This window comes from Channa argus, chromosome 24 (assembly GCF_033026475.1).
Source record: "Channa argus isolate prfri chromosome 24, Channa argus male v1.0, whole genome shotgun sequence".
Lineage (NCBI taxonomy): Eukaryota > Metazoa > Chordata > Actinopteri > Anabantiformes > Channidae > Channa > Channa argus.
In genome coordinates this window covers 9,707,482-9,729,818 of record NC_090220.1, presented here as the reverse complement: position 1 = coordinate 9,729,818, position 22,337 = coordinate 9,707,482, and the positions used below count along the sequence as shown (strand labels likewise).

Genomic DNA, 22,337 nt, shown 5'->3' with positions numbered 1-22,337 from the left:
GTAATCCTAAACATTTTAGTATTAATAACTATATACCTATATATTAAAAACTATATGTCATAAAAGCAACTGGTCTATGAGATGTGATCTGGTTGTCTGGATTTTGTTTAACCAGAGATGGGACTTTTTAATTTATTGGAAATTATATATAACTAAGCAGAACTTGTGATATGGATACAAGGAAAGTTAAAGTTTGATATATAATAGTGAATTCAACATGTATTTCTTCTAGGAAAGTTCACAACCAGTAAACAGAAAACAAAGCATAATACTGTCGTTGGTTTGTAGTATGTCAGCAAACCTGATTTTTAAAAGATTACCTGACTTTGTGTACATATAAGCCTGTGTTGTAAATCAAACTGTTTACAATACACTACCATAAACTGTGTTGTTATTTTAATCACCTATCTTATTTAAGTCAATAACAGGATTGAAAAGTGCTGGTGTTGGTTAAAGTGTAGTCTTGGAGTAGGATTATGTTACTGATTGCTAAAAGTTTGGACTTGACTGCATTTGAGCATTGTGGTTCCAAAGCCCAGTAGGATATTTATGTACATTAGGCAAGGATAAGTATATTATTTTAAAGACAGGACCCCACAGCACTAAAACAATAAAGCTGTCAATCTGTTAGCCCTTTGATGGACTTGCAAGCCATTCAGGGAATTTGCCTGCTTTCTGCTCAGTGAATGCTCCAGCATGTCATCACCCTGAATATCAAGTCAAGTCAAGTATATGAATAATATGAATATGAATAAATCATGCAGAAAGTGATTGGATGATGAGTATATGGGTCTTAAGGACTTACACTTTGACATCTAGCTTTATCAGTTTTGATAATTCAATGGGGTGCAGGTTCAATAATTGCCCAGTGTATTAGGATTTTTATTGAAGATTGTTGCATTTCCATTGTCCAAGTGTTAAAGAAGGACTGATTACAGATGTGAATGTTGTGTAGGAACAAATGTGGATGAGAATCCCTCTTTAAGAAATTATGGTAGATTGATGATTTTAACATATTCTCTATGATTAAGCAAATTTGGTTCACAAACAGTACATATTGGATATTATTACTGTGATAGATATAAAGTATCTCAATCAGTCCTAAAGAGATCTAGAAAAGTATTAAATGCATTTCAAATAATATATAGATACTTTGGATTAGCTACTTAGGTAATTACTATAGGTTTCTCTTATCTTCTATCCCGAAACCAGGTTTGTTGAGTTCATGACCGTTAGATGAACTGTAGATGAAAGTGTGCAGTTGTTTTTTGTTTTTTTACTCAAAAGTGGATGTGTCACTTTGTTGCGTCAGTACACATCTAGAGAGAAGTAGTTGAAACTATGCTTGTGGGTGACAGTGACATCTGTGGACAAATCTTTGTGCGTGGGTTTTAGTGCAGTATTGGGAAATTGTTTGATTGAATAGCACTTTCAAATGTTGCACTTTTGACCAGACGTGGTGTTGTCCGAACAAGTTCTGGTCATCATGACAACCAACATGAAATGATGCTAAGCTCATTACAAGCTTATGTGCATTCATTTATATGTATGTTCAGTAAACTAACAAAAAATTTGTTTAGGCTAAATGATAATAATTTTTTTTGTGACTCTTCATTTCCATTATGACATGTAATGTACAATCCAACCAGTCCGGTTATTTACCAATAAGTAAATAAAGCTAAGCTTTTTGCTTAAATTTAATTAAGAAGCAAGTAGCGGCTGTAGCTTAGTTGTTACGGCAGTCATACACGAACAACAGCGGTTTGACTCTCTGTCTCTCCTAGCTATCTGTGGAAGTGTCTTTGGGCAAGACTCTGAATGCAAAGTTGCTCCTGGTGGGTCAGGTTATATGAAATAAATGTTTTCATTTCAGTTTATGCAAATTTTTTTCAGTATAATCGCACAACCTTCTTCTAATCCATATGTGATCCCTGGCATTGGCTGCAGTGTTTTCTCCACCCACATAAAACAGCCCAGTTTGCAGAGAAAAAAAATTGATTTGCCAGCAAAACCCCTACTGCCACCTCCACTGGGTAGACCCCATCTTTCCAACCATACCTCTCTGCCTCTGCTGCTAATCTCTATATCTACAATAAACGTTTTTATATTCAAGAAAGCCTAATCTATTTTTTTAATTGTATGTTGGGATGTTTTAGATGTTCTGATAATGCCTAAACACATTCACATTGATGGTTTCAGACAAGAATTCTCATAGAAGTCTCATACAATATGTACATACAATCAGGGAGATAAAATCACAGTCAGTGAATGACACTGATGTGATCATTCTGCAGATGAAATTAAAGCTATCCTGTTATAATAAAATCCGAGCAGTCTTCCAAAGCTGCTAATATAAAGCAAGACAGAGAACATGGGAATCTAATTCATTCCACTGAGCTCACGCACTTGTCCTTCACTCTCCTCCATCGCTCTCTCTCTCTCTCTCTCTCTCTCTCTCTCATCATAATGCTGCTTTGTCGCTCTGCCGGAGACATGCGAACGAGAGGATGAACTGAAAACGAGAGACAGAGGATGAATGAGAAGGAGAGAAGCTAAAGAACAGTTTTGGATTGTTGGACCAGACCAGCAGCTGAGCATTTTTTTATTGCATGTATTGAGTGTGTGTATGTCTCTGTGACTTTGTGTGTGTGTGTGTGTGTGCGTTTGCTGACGACACGCGATCTGCTCTGAGATGGCGTTAGGAAACCTGACTGCCTTCAGCACTGAGGAGGAGGTATCCTTATCCTCATACGGGGCCCACATGCAGTAATGTCTGTCCTCCGTGGCTTCTCTCTCTCCCCCGTGTTTGAATGTGTGTGATAGCATGTGTGTGTGTTCTTCTTGTCTTCTCCTCCCCCTCTTCTTCTTCAGCATCCCTTGCATTTTTTAAATTTTTCCTCCTCGCTTCTTTACACTGGTATCTTCTTTTCCATCTTTCTGTCTTGTTTCTCCAATGGTGATATTAGTGGTGATGAATTTGAGCGTAGGTTGAGAGCTCCTTTTTTTCTGGCGAGCAGTATGGATTGTCTTTGCTTTGTCACCACTAAGGTAAGAGACACAGCCCAAATGAATTATTCACTCAAGAAGGGATGAGAGGGAGACATGGTCTGAGACAGAGAGTGAATGAGCACTCGGAGAGAATGAGGCATACAGTGAAGCAGTGAAACTATGTGGTGGTTATTTCTGAATGTTTGTATGTGCATGCATGTTAGTGCTTTCCCTCCTGACAGTCATCACCTTGTCACTTTGTGCTTGGAAACAAAGATTTGAATACATTTTTCACTGTTGTTATAGATGTTTTAAGCATGGATTATTATCTTGAAACAGTGTGTTTATGTGTCTTAAAGAATCATCTTCCCTCAAACTACATGTTATGTGTGCCAGTTAGCAACACTGGGGAGACCTCGGGTTCCTGTCTGTTGAGATCTGGCAGCAGAAGTTGTGTTGAACTTCTGTCACCAACTCATGTCTCTGCTGCAGCTCAAATAGCACATGAGCATTTCTGAAAGCTGTGGAGTGCACTTGGCTAATGTTGGTAGCAACGTATTGCATTGTTAGAATTTACAAATTGTTGTGCAAGCTGTATAACTACATTATTGTATGTAAGTATATGCTCTTTACTAGGCATCACTTGCTTCACTTCAGGCAGTTTCTTGTGCTAGGACACTGTATTTTCATAACTGTATTTTCATTACAGTATCTCTCATTCAATTAATACTGACCTCTTAGTGTTTAATTTATAGTAGTTAATTAGATGTGTGTATGTGCTGTGTGCAAAACTTTTTGTTATTTCAGTGGGAAATGTCTGTCATGCACATGGGTAAGACACATGGGTAAGAGTACCAACATCAAAAAGCAGCAACATGATGCATTTATTGTTAGTGCTGCACAAATAATCTAATCACACTCACAATAACTGTGTCATTCTGCGCAATTACAAAAGGCAAGACATTAAAAATAAATCTCTGTGTGACACTGAGTACCTAAATATTCTGTTTATGCACAAACAAAAACTAGTCAATCTCTGTTTAGACAGTGGAATCTGTGGCTTGTCTGGTCATATGACTTTCTCTTGTGCTAGATTTTCAGCAACTTCCTCAAAAAAGTGACAAATCTAGCAACTTTTAGTCAGATTTTAGTGACTTCTTTCGAGTAAAAGCCATGTTGAATAGATTATTTACCAGGCGGGAAGAAGTGTAGATGACCAACTTTAGTTTGTACTACAGTCTCTAAGAAAAGTTTTTGTAGGACATTTAAATGTGATGTGATAATAGGCTATAGCTTGTTTGTGTAATTCTAACCTTGTTTTGTAACCAGTAGTTTCCCCTAGAAAATGTTTCAGGCCTTGTGGCAAGAGCATTAGAGGTTTTGTGTGCACAAAAACAAATAATGGGGGATATTAATTTCTCATGCAGCACCTTAGGTTGGTAAATTCCATATAAGAGTGAAGTAAAAACAAAGTAAATATTAATAAAAGTGTATTTATTGCATGTAAATAACTTTTTCTCTATGTCTCACTGAGAGCCTCAATTAAAGCTCTCTGGGATGTTTCTCTTCTAACAGGCTTTTTAAGCTGATGGCATATATGACAGAATATTCCTGCCAATCCTGCCATTTATAAAGGACAATGTTTAATTGTATTATTTTCATAATTGAATTTTGGCTCTTTACGTAGGCTCAGAGTCGCCACAGCGGATCATTAATCCGCACGTTGATTTGTCACAGTTTTTTTTTTTAAGCTGGATGCCCTTCCTGCCGCAACCCTCCCCGCCGCAACCCTCCCCAACATGTGGTTCGACATGTGGTTGGGAAGAACAGGGCATGAACCTCCGACCCTATGGTCAATTGAATTGAATCGACCAGTAGGCGGCTACTCTAAATTTTGCTTTTGGGCGACTGTGGAGCAGGAAGGTAGAGCGGTTGTCCACCAATCTCACAGTTGTTGGTTCAGTCCCCGGCTCCTCTGGTCACATGTCGAAGTGTCCTTGCGCAAGACACTGAACCCCAACTTAGTTGCTACCGGTGGGTGTTGGTCAGCTGCATAGCAGCTCCCCCATCGGTGTATGAGTGTGTGTGTGATTGTGAGTGCGAATGAGTGAATAAGAAGCAGTGTAAAGCGCTTTGACTGCCAATTGGTAGAAAAGTGCTATATAAGTGCAGAACATTTACCATTTACCGTTTAAAAAAACATAATTATAATAAAAATATACTATTTTCTGAGTTAATTTATGAGGCCAACAAACTGGAACTTACCATGGTTAGTCTGACATATCAGAGTTAAACTTAAACATCCCATCAATATAATTTATTTTCGGTTATGTCTGGACTTGGTTTAACAGCACAAAGTCACATTGTCAGACCTTATGTCACTGCTCTGCATATTAAATGATGGCTGCCGTGCTTGTACCAATGTAGGGGAAACCCTGTTCCATTTTGATATCATTGATTTGCAAATTAGCATGGGCTGACCGTCTTCTTATGAGCTATTGTAGCAGTTAGAGATTATATATAGGAGTTAATATATAATAAAGTATGTTAGTAATAATAATAATAATGTATAATATATTTCATATTAAATGTGAATGTATGCATTATAGACTATATGGCACATGTTCTGGACTGTCTTACTTTTCTAAACTGTGTATTTAATTGAGTAAGGTATTTGTGTGTATTGTGGAAACAGAAAGATGAATGGTCATGACACAATGTATGTATGACGTAAGTTAAATCAGAAAATGTATTATATTGTAGCCTAATTTGTAGGAATGCTAGTGGGGTGATTGGTGGTGGGTGGTGTATTTGATGGTCCACTACTTTTCTTAAAGAGATGTATTTGTCAAGAAATATATCAGGATTTTGAATGTGCCCATTGGATGAATTGTGTTAGCTTGGGCACGTCCTCTTCAGCATAAGGCAACATGACCCCTTCAAGTATTTTGACATATGCAAACTGATCCATGATCGCTGGTATGTGATAAATAGGCCCAACACCATAGTAGGAGAAACGTGCCCATATCATGATTCTTGCACCACCACGCTTCACTGTCTTCACTGTGTACTGTGGCTTGAATTCAGAGTTTGGGGGTCGTCTCACAAACTGTCTGTGGCCCTTGGACCCAAAAAGAACAATTTTACTCTCATCAGTCCACAAAATGTTCCTCTCTTTCTCTTTAGGCCAGTTGATGTGTTCTTTGGCAGATTGTAACCTCTTCTGCACATGCCTTTTTTTTAACAGAGAGACTTTGCAGGGGATTCTTGAAAATAGATTAGCTTCACACAGACGTCTTCTAACTGTCACAGTACTTACAGGTAACTCCAGACTGTCTATGATCATCCTGGAGCTGATCATTGGCTGAGCCTTTGCCATTCTGGTTATTCTTCCATCCATTTTGATGGTTGTCTTCGGTTTTCTTCCACGTCTCTCTGGTTTTGCTCTCCATATTAAGGCATTGGAGATCATTTTAGTTGAACAGCCTATAATGTTTTGCACCTCTTTATGGGTTTTCCCCTCTCCAATCAACTTTTCAATCAAAGTACACTGTTCTTCTGAACAATGTCTTGAACAACCCATTTTCCTCAGGCTTTCAAATGCATGTTCAACAAGTGCTGGCTTCATCCTTAAATAGGGAGCCACCTGATTCACACCTGTTTTTTCCACAAAATTGATGACCTCAGTGATTGAATGCCACACTGCTGTTTTTTTGAACACACCCCTTTGAACTAATTGCCCAATTGCACAGTCTTACGAGCGTGAATATCATGAATGCTGGGTCTTGTTTGTTTTCTGAGAATCTACTGCACCTACTGGTACCTTGTTTGCCATGTAGCAATAAAAAAAATACTAAAAACCTGAATTATTCTGGTTAGTCACATTGTACTGCTATTATTTTGAACAATGCTGTATGTTCATAACATAATCAGTAGTCATAGCAGTGGTTGGAAATTATTATTATTATTATTTGATCACCTAACAATGCTGTCAGAATTAGGTAGCAACAGTGAGCACCAACATGCCTGCTGTTTGCATCACACCACTGTAGGGACACTGACTTTTGCATCATTCTAAGTAAAACTGACAGAGCTCTTCTTTTCACTTATGTGGAAAATCTCATTGTAGTGTAAGTATAGACATAGTCTGCTTTTGAAAAGACAGTTAGCTTATAGTCCTGGAAATGCTCAAGATGGACACACATGTCTCAGATCCTTGGACATTGTAGCAGAGGCAAGTATTGGGAGCAAATACTTCTTTGGTCAGTGGGGATGTTGAGTCCCTGAAAGCCTTAGGGAAATATTCACACTGGCTTCTGCATGAAGACCATTATTAAATCAGGACTAGTGTGTTGCTGTTCAATCAGAATGCCTCACAGAGAGTGGTTGCCTTGTGTGACAAAGTGTCGCCATATATAGTTTGTTGATGGAGGTGGTGTTTTTTGTTTGTGATTTTGCTGATTTTCTGTGTAATAAGAAACTGCTATTAGGCATGATTCCAGTGTTCTATTATTCACAAAGGTGATCAAAGATTTGTATTTCAAGTGAAATAAGTCTCCCTGTTCAGTATACATGAACAGGGTAATTAAAATAATCAATTGGCCTTTTATTTTTTTTCTGTGTTCTATTTTTTCCATCCATTTTAGCATGTCATATTTAAATACTGCAATGTCCTTAAAGCAATTTATTCCAGAGCATCTCTGGAAATGAAGACAAATTCACTGTGATTAACCTTCAATTCCAGTTTGTGTAAACACTAAAAATGTATCTTTGTTGCTCTTTACACTGTTTTTGCCATCATATTTTGCGGCATCCATAAAGCAGCAGTAATTAATATTTTTATTTTGAAGGTGAAAAGTTTTGCTTATAAAGAAAACTCATGGGCAATTACTATATCATCTTTACTATATTACACACATGATATATTACTATATCCGTGTCCTGTGTCAGTTTCTGATTTGGTTTTATTGCCAGAATCTTTGTTGTTTCTTCCTTCCTATAACATTATCAAAAAAAAAAGAAAATTAAAAGAAAAAATATGAACTGTAATATCAGTAAATTAATTCAGTGAATTTGTTGTTAGAGCCCATAAGAACCATTTTTCAAGATTGAATAGTATATTATTAGTATAGTATAATATTTGTATAAAAATATTAATATATGAATTATTAATCTTTTACAGTAACAATTATACATACGTCACAGTAATCTGTAAAAAGCACCCACTTCTAATGCTCATGATGTCCTCTATGACACAAAAATTCTAATGAGCTGTTCTACCATTCAGCTTTCTATAATGAATGTTCACAGAATAGCAGTTTTCATTCCTCAGCCATGTTATGTAATGCTTTGGGGCACGATGAGTACTGTGCTGTATTTAATCATGAGAGAAAAACGGGGAGGGAAACAAAAAAGAAACCTTTTACAGTGTGTTGTTTCTGCTTTAAAAGGATTCCACTCTTTTGGTGAGCCAATGCAGCTGAAGCTTCTGCTTCATAGTGTTGAAACCTAATATGGACTAGACAGTTCAGGTAGGGCTGGATAATAAACTGGTATCTTTAAATTGGAATTTGAAAAAGAGCAGTTTTTAAACTGCAAGACATGCTTAATTGGAATTCATAAAAAAATGTGTCTGAACAAAATGTAGCTACTGAAAGTTCAAACCAGCCACCAGCTATAATAACAACTGTTGCTGGCAAAGTATCTAGCTGTGGCTATTTACAGAAAAGAGAAAAAACGACTGTAAAAAAATAATAGATTGTAGTTGGCTTAATAATTTTTACAAAGTAACTGCGCTGGGCATTCACACACCAGGCCCAACAGCAATGACCACATTAGTTTGTTAGTTTTTAATTATTGAGTAACTAAAGTAACTAAACCCCTGCATCATTTAAAAATGGCCAAAAGTGGCAAAGGGGATGAAAGGGTCTGTCATGAAGGAAACTTTATGAAGGTCACAGTGGGTCATTCACCATTACTCTCCATGTTCACAATCTACCTACAGTGGTAAGCTAATTTTGGGTGACGCTCAAAAATGCTGTAAACCTTTGCAGTTTAACTGCTATATCTCTGACCATGATCAACTCCTGACTTTATTCAACTTTTGCATCAGTTGGAGACATAGATTTTATGGCAGTTGGTGAGTGACAGGTGATGCAGGGTTGCGTGACATGCAGTAATGCTGGTGTTGGTGGTGGTTGGTTGTTGACAAAATCTGGTACCATTATTTCCTATGTGACAAGGGCCAGACCAATAGAACAAATCTATTGCAGTATCTAGCTTTCAACAAGCAGAGGAAGTCCCTATGAATATTTATAGCACAAAATGTAGAAATCAAAACTATGCCCTAAAATGTCCAGTTTTGGACCTGAATTCATGGACTCCACTTCTAAAAGCTCATATCAGTTTGTTTTTAGCTTTAAAAAGGGGGTTTAAGGGTTTAGTGAGACCGGATCAGTCAACATCAAATGTCAGATGGCATTCTATACTTTTCTCCTCTTCAGACAGATGAGCTGTCACGCATGAATTAACAAATAACAAACCAACCATTTTCAGGTTCGTTTAAAAGATTCTGCACATAATTATTTAGCAAAATGTTCTGCACTTATATAGTGCTTTTCTACATGTTGGTGCCCAAAGCGTTTTTCACTGCTTCTCATTTACCCACTCACAATCACACGCACGATCAAACACCGATGGGGGTGTTTAGTTGTCAGGCTGCAGCCTTGACTAGCTTATTTGCCTGTGCAAAATTCTACTGCGCGGAATGGTGTGTTTGAAAATGAAAAGACCCTAGTAAATATTGTCTACACTGTTCAGAGTCATAATAATTTTCCCCTTAAATGTTGCCAATGCGCAGTTGACCAGATGCAAAAAAAAATACAATATAATAAAACAGTAAAGTAAATTTGAGCACATGGGGTGATGTTTGTTAAAAATAGAATGGTCACTGGTTTTTGAACAACAAATATGTCACTCACTGCAGTGGTTTGTTTGGTTGTTATTCTATTTTAGGCAACAACATAGGACTATGCCACATACAAACAAACAAATCCAGGCTGCTGGCTGACAACTAATTTGGAATTAGAATTGGAAAAACTGTACTGTTAAGGACAATTTACAGTACTAGGAATTAAGCTTGTTGATAAGTGCAAACACATAATCTAAAATACAAAATTTAAATACAAACACATGACACACAACAAATATGAAATATGTAAACAACCTAATAGATAGAATAAAATAGCTACTTGCAGAAGACTGAATGTGCAGTGAGAAGTGATGCAATTTAAAAATTGAGAGTGACTGACTACAGGTTGGCGGGGGGGATTTTTGGGGGGATTGGGGTACTGTTTCCTAGGGTGACTGCAATGTGGAAAAAAATGTCCTTTTGGCATGAGGTCTTGGTCCTGATAGACGGGAGCCTCTTGCAAGAGGGTAGGGGCTGAAAGAGTTCATGTCCGGCAATCTTGCAAATGTACAGCTCTTGAAGAGAAGGGAGGCTGCAATCGTTCACCTTCTCAGTGGAGGACATGATGTGCTGCAGATTGGCCTTGTCCCTGGCCATGGCTACAGCAAGGATGTGAGGGTGGATTTGATGATAGCAGTGTAAATGTTCACCAACAACTTCACAGGGAGATGAAACTTCTTCAGCTGCCACAGGAAGTAAAGCTGAACCCCAACTTAGTTGCTCCCGGTGAGCGTTGGCCAGCTGTATAGCAGCTCCCCCATCGGTGTGTCAGTGTGTGTGAGTGTGAATGGGTGAATAAGAAGCAGTGTAAAGTGCTTTGAGTGCCAATAGGTAGAAAAGCGCTATATAAGTGCAGAACATTTACCATTTACCTTCCTATGCACTTCTTCATTTCCTTTCAACTGTTCCCTTAAAGGGGTCGACAAAGCAAATCATGTGCCTCCATCTAACCCTATCTTCTGCATCCTCTTCTCTCACACCAACTAACTTTATGTTCTCTCTCACTACATCAATAAATCTCCTCTTTGGTCTGGATGTCCTCTTTGGTATTCACAGTCTCCCCTCTATACATGTCCAAACCACCTCAATCTGGCCTCTCTGACTTTATCTCCAAAACATCTAACATGATCTGTCCCTCTGATGTACTCATTCCTGATCCTATCACTCCCAAACAGAACCTAAACATCTTAAGCTCTGCTACCTCCAGCTCTGCCTCCTGTCTTTTCTTCAGTGCCACTGTCTCTAAGCCGAACAACATTGCTGGTCTCACCACCGTCTTGAACACCTTTCCTTTCATTCTCGCTGATACTCTTTTATCACACAACACACCTGACACTTTTCTCCACCCGTTCCAACCTGCTTGCACTTGCTTCTTCACCTTTTTTCCACACTCTCCGTTGCTCTGAACCGGTGACCCCAAGTACTTAAAGTCCTGCACCTTCTTCACCTCTGCTCCCTGTAACCTCACCGTTCCACTTGGGTCCCTCTCATTGACACACATGTATTCTGTCTTGCTGCGGCTAAGCTTCATTCCTCTGTTTTCCAGAGCAGACCTCCACCTCTCTAGATTTCCCTCCACCTGCTCCCTGCTCTTGCTACAGATCACAATGTCTGTATCTCACCTCATCTGTCAGCCTGTCCATCACTAGAGCAAACAAGAAGGGGCTCAGAGCCGATCCTTGATGCAGACCCACCTCCACTCCGAACTCCTCTGTCACACCTGCAGCACCTCACCACGGTCTTACAGCTCTCATACATGTCCTGCACCACTCTAACATACTTCTCTGCCGCTCCAGACGTCCTCATACAATACCACAGTTCCTCTCTCTGCACCCTGTCATACAGTTTCTCTAAATCTACGAAGACACAATGCAACTCCCTATGACCCTCTCTGTACTTCTCCATCAGCATCTTCAAAGCAAATACTGCATCTGCTTTACTCTTTCTAGGCATGAAACCATATCGCTGCTAACAAACGCTCATTGTCCAAATGTCCATTAAAATCTGCACCAATCACCACTCTCTCACCTCTGGGGATGCTCTTCATGACTTCATCTAACTCACTCCAGAATTTCTCTTTCTCTTCTAACTCACATCCTACCTGTGGGGCATAACCACTAACAACATTGAACATCACGTCTTCAATTGTCAGCTTCAGACTTAACCTATCCTTCCTCTGCACTTAAATCTCTATAAAAAAAAAGAAAATTCCTGTCCGATCTTTCTTGCACTTGCATCTCATGAAACATAAACACTTTTCTAATAGGATTTGCTTTGATGTTTTCTCCTTGACTTAGATTTTTGCTTGCCTTGTAACTCACTTGTAAGTTTCTTTGGATAAAAGCATCTTCTAAATGACTAAATGTAAATGTATGTAAATGTTCATGTTGCACCTTGATAACAGACGGTCCATCTCACTCCTGTTGGCCGACTCGTCTCCATCAGAGATGAGGCCGATGAGGGTGGTGTCATCTATGAAGTTCATGAGTTGACAGACTGGTGTCCAGATGTGCAACTGCATGAATCTAGACAAGATTATCCATTCAGGCAGATATTGCTGAAATTCATTTTACCAGTTGTATTTCTTAGCTCTATTTGGAAAGAATTATTAATTGTAGAAGTTGGTGCATTTGCTTAAAAAAGACAGTCCCTCTAGGAATTTGCAATGTTGAAAACATAAAATGTAATTAATCCCCTGTGAATTCTGTGCAACCTTGAAATTTGAAACAACATACGTTTTTTTTAAAAAGCTGGCATGTTTCGGTAGAATTGTGGCTTTGTCCTCCTCCATTGTCTGCTCCTCTCTTTTTGGGGGGGGGTATTACAAATGGATTAGTGGATCAAGCATTGCAAGCAGTTTTGCATTGTGGATACAGGTAAGGGCAGTTTACAGATACTTCCAAGCTAAAAATGGTTAAAACATTGCTATGGAAAGAAAGTTCTTACATAACTAACTACTTACAGTAACCACTGCACCCAGTCCTGCTATGCATTTAACTTCTATTTATATTTCTCTGTTTTAAGACTACCCTAACTTACTGTGTTTATGTTTTTTTAACATACCAGAAATATCAAATTATATCATTTTGAAATTCAATCGATGTAAAAACCACAAATATCCCTAAGTGTGGTTTATTTTTTATTGTGGTATTTACTTTAGGTCTTGTAAACTTGTAAACTCATTTTTTGACTCCCCTTGTTTTCACTCAGCAAGTACTTTCCCCTCTGTTTAGAAACCTGATGAGTGGGCTTTGTTGCCAGCCAGCAACATCAATTCACCAATTATTCCTTAGGAGGAATGAAGAATGAATGGACTTGGAATAGAACAAAAAGTCTTTGTTGTCCTTTGTGGTTTCATTGATGCATAAATAACAATCATGTATGGTATGTGCTCTATAATGGAGGCTTATATAGGTAGTTAGAAGTGAAAAAAAAAATTCCAAGTTACACGAAGAGCAGTAATCAAAAGACATGAAGAGGCCTGTCCTTTTTCTACTGTCAGTTGCCAGTCACCACTTTCTGCCCCTTTTTTATTTTTTGTGGCAGTCTGTAGAATTGGAAGCCACTCTGGGTGTGAAAACACATTTTATTTTCACCCCACGAGCTCCAAACACTTCCCTACTGTTACTTAAATTACTGTTTAAAAATATCACAATTTGGGTTTAATCCAAAAGATCTTTTAAAGTCACACATTGATGGAAACATGGAGTATTCACAGAGCTACACAACCAGAAGCATAAGCTCCACTGAAGGCCCTAACGCATTCTGTTGCTGCCTCACCCTTGACTCTGAACAGAGAGTGTTCCTTCAGTTGAATTATAGTCTTATTTTTTATTTTATTCTTGTTTTTATTGGTATGTGGTAATGGGTTAGAATTTTCAGCTAGACTTACACCGCATTTCTAAAAAAATAGGGCTGATGTTGTTATTAGAAAATATTATTGTTATTAATATTATTAATCTTTTCTTTTAGGTGGAATATAGCTAAATACAGGACTATAAACCAATGAACCACAGCATTAACAGAACTTGGTGGTTTTAATGTAAAAATATTGTCTAGTGTTTATAATGTTTTTCCTTTTTGTTTTCTACAGGCCAAAACTTTTACTTTTACTTTATGCTGTGAATGATGCTTTGTAGCTGCAGACTGCTCAGAGTGGCAATGCTGATCCTTGTGGCTGAAGTTCCTCCAGGAATTTGTGATTTTGTGAAAGCAATAACAGATTCAACTAATCCCCTGGGAATTTTATGTGACCTTGAAAAAGAAAAAAAAAGAAAAAACAACATAAAAACATAACACGCGTCAAATTTTTTAGAAAAGCCCTCACAAAATCAGGCATTTTAGGCCACAACAGTCATAAAAACGTCAGGGTTCCAGCCTGACATCCCTGACATTTAATGAAAAAGCATAAACTGTCAAAAAAAAAGTATAGTTCAAATAGTTTTTCTGATTAAAAACTTTTTAATCTAAAATTTCTACTTAACACATTGTTGCTGCTTTATTGATTGTTGGCTTGAAAGTACCTTTACAGCACCTAACCTTTATCTATACCACATTAAATTGTTGGGCAGATGAGGGCTGATGGTGATTAGGGAGTGGTTGGTATTAGTGACTCAGGACTCAGGGCAGTCTTCTATCAAATGCCTTGTCTGTGGTTTCATTCCCGGCTCCTCCTGTAATACATTGAGGTGTCTTTGAGCGAGAAACTGAACCCCAGGTTCGTTGCTCCCAGTGCGTCAGGCCAGCTGCATAGCACCACCCCCATTGGGGTTACAGTGGTTAGTGTGTGTGTGTGTGTGATTGTAAGTGTAAATAGGTGAATGAGAAGCAGTTTAAAGTGCTTTAGGTAGATAGGTAGGTAATTAGGTAGAAAAGCGCTATAAAAGTACAGACCATTTGAGCAGGGAAAACTAAATAACCTGCATTTGTTGTCTTGGCAACAAATGTAGAAAAAGCCGAACATCATATGAATCAAATTTATATTATATTACTTTTCTGAATTCAACTCTTAAGCAGTGTGACTACCACAAAGTTCTTTAGCCACATACCAGCCCATCTAGTTTGTCTTTATTAATCTTATCCCAAAACACATCTTGAAGCTATGTGAAGGCTATTTATGGACAGAGGAGTGCTGGGGCGATCAACTGACCTGGGCTTCACGATCATTTGAACTAATCCAACTTGAGACTGTTTTTTGGGTGGGCCAGAAAAAGCAGCCAGCAGTTGTAACCACAGAGGAAAGTTACTGTAAAGAGGGCGACTTCTCCCCACACAGACAGACATTGTTATCTTTTAAAAAGTTTTACAATTTTTAAAAATCTGAGCCTATAAACAAACATTTTTGATTCTTTTAAGATTTACATTTTATAGCCTAATTAAACATTGGACATTTTCATTTACGAGAATAGGCAAATGTTGATCAACCTTGACTCAATAGTTATTTGGGTTCTTAAAATTACAGTCTACAATGTTTTTCTCGTAGTTTTTAATAGTATGGACACGGACTCAATGAGCAGTACTTCTACAGCACTCAGAGTGCCCAATTTCTGCTAGATTAGTAAGCTTTTTGCTCCTTATTTATTAGTTGATAACTATGCCTACCCAATGGGCTGTGCAGAGTGTGGTGGAGCAAAACAAGCAAAGTGAAGCTGTTTCAGAGCAGGGAGAGCCGGGCAGAGCAGCGCAAACTGAAAATTTGTCCCATGTTAGAACTCCCTTAAGGTGTGCACCTTGGTGTGTGTGTGCACCTTAAGGGAGGAAAAGGTAGGCAGAGGGGGTGGGCTCTGCGTGTGTTTGTGTGTCTTATAGGTAGTTAGAGACCTATAAAAGCTTTGGATATTTTCACCTCCTTCAGTCACATGTCAAAGTGTCCATGAGCAGAACATTGATGGGTGCAGGCCAGTTGCATGGCAGCTCCCTCATCGTGTGATTGTGAGTGTGAATTGGTGAATGAGAAGCAGTGTAAAGCACTTCGGGTACTGATAAGGTAGAAAATTGCCATATGAGTGCAAACCATGCAACTTGTCCTGGTAATGATGAGACACACGGCGAACCCACAGGTAGGAGATATGTCAGCAGACTCAACCTGTGTGGCATTAAAGTGCATCCAGAAAGTATTCACATTTAACTTTTGCCACATTTTGTTATGTTAGAGCCTTATTTTAAAATGGATCAAATCATCCTTGAGATGTTTCTACAACTTGGAGTCGACCTGTGGGAAATTCAGTTGATTGGACATGATTTGGAAAGGTACACATCTGTCTATATACGGTCCCACAGTTAACAGTGCATGTCAAAAGCACAAACCAAGCCATGAAGTCTCCTTTGACTTCATGGCTCATGGCTTAATAGCTTCATTGTCTGTAGTCCTCTGAGACAGGATTGTATTGAGGCACAGATCTTGGGAAGGTTCCAGAAAAATATCTGCAGTATTTAAGGTCTCAGTGAGCACAATGACCCTCACCATCTGTAAATGGAAGAAGTTTCCCTCTGTTCGTCCACGTGTTTACGAAATACAAAGCTTTAAACTACTTACTTTTTTAGAACCTGGACATGGTAAAAACCTTCATCCCGGCAAATAGGTCCCAACAAAGTACCCCTGCACAGGGCGACCAGCTATGTAGATATGTGATCAGTTGTGTTGCCTGGAAACAGCACTGCTTCTCTGCAGGGGGTGAATACAGACTTTTTGAAAAGGGCAACCAGTTAGATGTATAATGATGGTGTTTGCACTCTTTTCAGTAGGTTCTGTGTTTAAATCCCACAATTTGGTAGTTTTTATATGTGCTGATTCAATATGATTTTTGTGGCCATCATTCAATTAAAAAAAAAGATAGTTAGTTTAAGTGAACACGTGGAGGATCTACCATCTAATCCAGGGGTAATCAATTATAATTAGTGTCAAACTTCTGCTGTTTAACACAAGCCATGACACAGTTACAATTCTGCCATATTTCTCTCCTCTGTCACTTCTCACTTTAGATTTTTCTCTCCCTGTAACTGCCACTGTTTTCACTCAGAATGCAGGTTTGCTGTGGCTGTATTCAGTGAAAGCTCGCCCCACTCTGCCTGTGATTAACTGACATTCTCACATTGACCAATTTCAGTCCTCATGACTAAACTGATGGGAACGATGTCCCTGTTGCTGAGTAATGGTGTAGAAACTATGTAACAATAGAGTTTTCGTTGAATAGAGTTATCAGTTCCGACTCTGGGTCCGGACAGGATAGAGTCTGGTCCTGGACTGTGGAGTCTATTGAGTTACACGATTAACGGCACTGGTGACACAGTGCCATTCAAACATTTGTGCCAACAGGACCCATGCCCGGGTGCTGTAATTAGCTCCACTACAAATTAACATTGCTCTTCCACAACCAAGAATAACATTAACAAAGTGTTCTCAATCCTGATGTTATCCCTGAAACCATTTTAGCCTATCCACCAATCTCTGTGCACAGAATTAAATAAGTCAAAACACTTACTGACACTTTAAAACATTTGAAGAACAGGCATTAGCCTTTTCGTAGTAGGATTTTATTGCCACCTGCAGTGTTTCTTGTTTCTGAGAAAGTTCTGGATAAGAGGAGAACGTGCAGATTTGCGTAAGTGTATATATGTATAAGTATGTATGTATGTATATGTAAGTGTAAGTGATTTTTCAGATTTCAGATTTGTTATTACAGTTTGAATTATACACTTGACCAGCAGATACTTGTATTGTTTTCTTCCTTACAAATTTTCGGTGAACCATCTCACAAAATTTACAGCATCATGACATGATTTTTGTGTAGGACTAGTTTGGGTCTGGACACAGGTATGGTGCTGCTAGAGCACAAAGGCTGCAGGCTCCTCCACTCTTTTCTCCCATAATTCACATAATCCAGTTGAAATTCATTTAACTTTTTAAAGTGCCCATGGATCCAGTATGTAAAGTGTATATCGGGCTATAGAAACAATAAAAATTTGTAATCATTACGATTATTGTATGTCAGTAAATTGATCACAAATTGAACTCGTGCATTGAGCTGCACTTATGCAACATTTAACCCTAAAAGTTGCGGTAACTGTTGGTAGCCTCTTAGTAGCAGGTAATGATAACTATTAAAAACAAAATGAAATGAAACTGCTTCTTTATTTGCTTGACACGAGTAAGTACAACAGAATAATGATCATTATACCAAAGAGTTTGCACATGCATACCTATGCAGTCAGGTCTAGTCAATGATTCCATACTATTCCTTCATTTCAACAAAGGCTCCGAAGATTAAGTGTGCTAATAAACAGTGTTGTAAACTATAGTTTTAACAAATGTTTATAAATTAAGGAAAATGTATTTTGGTGACCTAGTTTATATACACGAAAAATATTTGAAAAACAGACCAAAGCCAGAAAAAGAAGATGTGTTCTGTAAACTCAGAAGTACAAAGTCAGCAGCTGGGTTCTGGATCCCAACTTAATTTTTGAACAGTTTAATTTTCATACAAACTGATCCACATCCAGATTTACTCCAGTTCTTTTTCTCCTCTTTTCATCTGAATCCCCATTTCACCTCCTCACATTTTGCAAATTCACACTCTGAGGAAGAAATAAATGAGGAATGTAAGATATGGGGGGTCTGTTAGGTTCTCTGTTCACTAATGCTGCTGAATCAATGTGCAGTTACCACGGTAACAGGAAGGCTGGTACCAAAAATATATTCTATACAACATCTTTAATACTTCCCCCTACATTCAGTTTGCCAACTAGTGTAGCTTCCCACATAAACTATTGTGAAGTCACTTCCCAAAGCAGAATGCAAGACTGGTGTAAAGCTTTTAGGTGGAAAAACTGCTACAATAAATACAAAAATACAAATATAACACACATTACACATACAATATGTGGCAACATAGTGTAGGAGTACTTTCTCACTAAAGATGCTTCTTCTTCTTTGTTAACAGCTCATTCATGGTAAAGATTCAGAATTTGTGAAAGCATATGGTCATAAGTCAAGATCAGTTTCTGTCTCATTCACCTGCAGCTACAAATTCTTTTTTCTTATGACAGTGACAAGACAATATTGGTTATATTACATATTAGTTAGGGAATGTTCTATGGTTTTATACAGGAAATGGTTTTGGTTGCTCTGCCTGATCAAAGCTGCTGATGTTTTCTGCTAACATTGCAGGTTTGAATTTGTTTTAGCCACACTAGCTCTAAGAAAGGTAATGATAGTAAGTCACTACCTTCTTGGTGCAGATGTATGGTGTACGGAAGGTGAATTCTCTAAGAGTTCACCATAACCTTGGTTCACGGTAGGGAATTCCATCTTATTTGCAGATAGGCCAATACAGTATCAGTTAATACCAATGAATAGCCAATAAATCAGTGGATCCCTGATTTTTATAAGTATTACTTTTTATACTTACTCTTTTAAATATTTTTTTATGTTTTATCTGCCAAGATTAGATCAAATCTAATTATTGAATTAAAAAATGTGTAATTAAACTTTTTAAGTGTTGCTATCAATAATTTGTTAGTCTCTGCAGTGTAAATCGTGATTAATAATTTATTTTCTTTATGATTTTGGATGATGGATTATAAATTATTTTCACACATTTATATCACATTTTCTATACAAAATAATAACCCAATGGTACTCAGAAACAATATCCATGCTCATCTAGGCATATTTTCAAAACATTTTTATCAGCCAAAAGAAAGTCCTGATCTGTGTTTATTTTTACTATTAACAAATTTCCAACCACATCATTGCAAATAGATGTTCTAACCTTCTGTAATGGCCAACAGGTTTGTTTGTTGAAATAGCACCCAAACATAGGTGGTGCCTGTTTAAATTGCACTCATTTTGATTCCAGGCACCAAAATGCTACATGCTGTTGCGTTCATTCATGCCAAAACAATGGCCAATTTTATACAATTTTTTCTCCAAAACACTTAAAAATGCTGAAAACAGCTGTGCAGCAGTTTGGTTGGGATTAGGGAAAAGCCCATTAGAGAGGTTACAAGTATGTCACATGACATACTTCCCATAGCTCACTTCATGTTAGTTTCAGATGTTTCCCATTTGACTCAAACTCCAGCCAACTGTGGGAAAGTTTTCTGCTTCGTTGATCCATTCATCCATGCCAAAGTTTTCGTGGCAAAGTGTTCTGTGGGTAAATACTAGATCTCTATGTTACGTTTGCTACATCCACAACATGTCACCTAACAGTGAAACATTTATGTTGGTTGTGCAAACCAACTACCTGGTTGTTTTTTACGGGAGGACAGTCTTGTATACTGTACTGTATTTGAGCAGATTAAAGTTTAGAGCACTTCCAAACTGTGGGGCCTCTGAATGCCTCTCCACATGCTCATACCATGACCTAGGGCTCCTGATCATGCTACTGAGGCTAATGAGAGGTCGACACAAAGGGAAGAAATATTTATTTCTTCACTATTGTTTATGAGTTTGAATGGTTATCTCTCTATCTACAGTATGTCTCTCCGTGTTGCTCCTTAAAAAATAAACAAAAGTTAAAAAAGCTACAGTAATACTGTATCGGATCCAGAAAAGCCACAATTGTAGTGTTTAGTTATTTATTTATTTTTTCAGCTTTTACCGTAAGCTTATTGTTGTGACAGTGTATGATGTGGTCTGTATGTTAATTTGTCACAGGTTTTTAAGGATGATGCCGCACCTGACTCAGCCCTCCTCAGTTTTACCCGGCTTGGGACTGGTTCTCAGATTTGCACTGGCTTGTGTAAATTCAGTGGCTGGGGCTCATTGTCTTCCCCAAGGACACTTTGACATACCTCTATAACAAGGGGAAGCCAGACCACGTACTACCAACCCTACCATCAATGGACAGCCACTTTACCAACTGAGCCACAGCCGTCTCTAAAGTTCTAGTGTTAATAATGCAATATAAACAGCTATTAAGAACACAATGGAGGAGCAAGAAGTACTGTATATAAATAGATGTTTCAGTATTAAATATTGTTTAACCCATATTTAATACTTTGTAGTTTTTTCCTAAAAGGTTGATGATGTGTAGACAAACAAAAGGTTTTAGTAATTGTCTTTTAGTTATAATCAGTAGTATTGTTCTGGTTAACTTAAGGTGAATACGCTGTTGAAACCTGGATTGGTGATGAAGTGAAACATTACTTTTGCTGCTTTTTTTCTCTAGAACACTATTGTAATGGCTGTGTAGAGTACTGCTTGTTATGTAAGGAGAGTCTGTGTATATGGTTAGGAAAAAATAATTCAAGATGGTGTGCAACATGCAGGAGAGACAAATTCTAAATTTACTCTAAGCACACATTCATACAGTACAAAATGCTCACCCAGTTATTCAAACAGTTCAGTACATCTTGATATATTTATGCACACAAAATTTTTCACATTTTTCCTTATTCTTTTTATACCCTGCGAATACTGCTCAAGCTGATCCCACTCCTGCGTATGCTTCCTTCTTCTTACTGTATGCATAATCACTCACCCCGTTGACAGTTTAGCCCCGCCTACTTGCTTGAGAGCAGTGATAGAGATTTGAGAAGCTCCAGTGAAGTTTTTCTGTGTGTGTGCTTTAATTTCCTCAAAGAAAAAAAGTGGTAATGCTGCCTCAGTGTGGTACATTCAGAGGAGTGTTTGTCTCACTCAGGGATGCTGCCACTGCCATCTTATATGGCTTTGCGTTGTGTTTTTAATCTTTGAAGATAATTTTATTATTTTTGCCCTGGCTTCTCTATGTTACTAGGACATTGTCATGTTTTTCGCATGCTACTGTGCACTGAGATCCACTATCCAGGTAGGAGCCTTCCTGGTGTATGAGTGTGTGTGATTGAGTGTGAATGGGTGAATAAGAAGCAGTGTAAAGCGCTTTGAGTGCCAATAGGTAGAAAAGCGCTATATAAGTGCAGAACATTTACCATTGATCATTTTTGTTTTAGTATTAACATTTATACTGTGTAGTCACTTTCACCTTGAACCTTGGCAGATTTAGGAGTTAGCTGGTAAGTAGACTTAGTGTGACCTTTGATCACTCACTACTGCAAAAGCTGAATGGTGCACAGCTGCAGTCAAAGACTCCTGCCCTGAGTATAATACTGTAAGTAGATGAGTAAAATGCAGGAAATAAGTGTTTGTAATGAAACACAGTTTACTGCGGCATTTGACATGTAAATGGCATCCAGAAAGTCATCACAGCACTTAACTTTTCCACATTTTGTTATGTTACAGCCTTATTTCCAAATAGATTAAATTCATTATTTTCCTTAAAGTTCTACAAACAATACCCCATAATGACAATTTATGGATGTGCTCATTGGGACCTTCAATGCTGCCGATATTTTTCTGGACCCTTCCCCAGATCTGTGCCTCAATACAAATTTA

General features: G+C 38.1%; 1 protein-coding gene across 23 annotated transcripts in view; it reads left to right on the top strand.

The window, feature by feature from the left end:
- Positions 1 to 22,337, top strand: part of dlg2 (discs, large homolog 2 (Drosophila)) — a 232,740-nt gene that overhangs the window by 82,129 nt on the left and 128,274 nt on the right. For 3 of the 23 annotated variants that reach the window (XM_067494180.1, XM_067494179.1, XM_067494176.1), the window contains exon 1: positions 2,464 to 3,048. The exons of 17 other annotated variants lie outside the window; for them this stretch is intronic. Coding sequence is in view for 4 of the 6 variants with exons in the window: in XM_067494176.1 (XP_067350277.1) it covers positions 3,019 to 3,048 (30 nt within the window). In the remaining 2 variants the exon portion in view is untranslated. Of the gene's footprint in view, positions 1 to 2,463; positions 3,049 to 22,337 lie in introns of those variants that run through there. 3 more of the 23 variants (XM_067494173.1, XM_067494171.1, XM_067494174.1) reach the window with 2 other exon arrangements.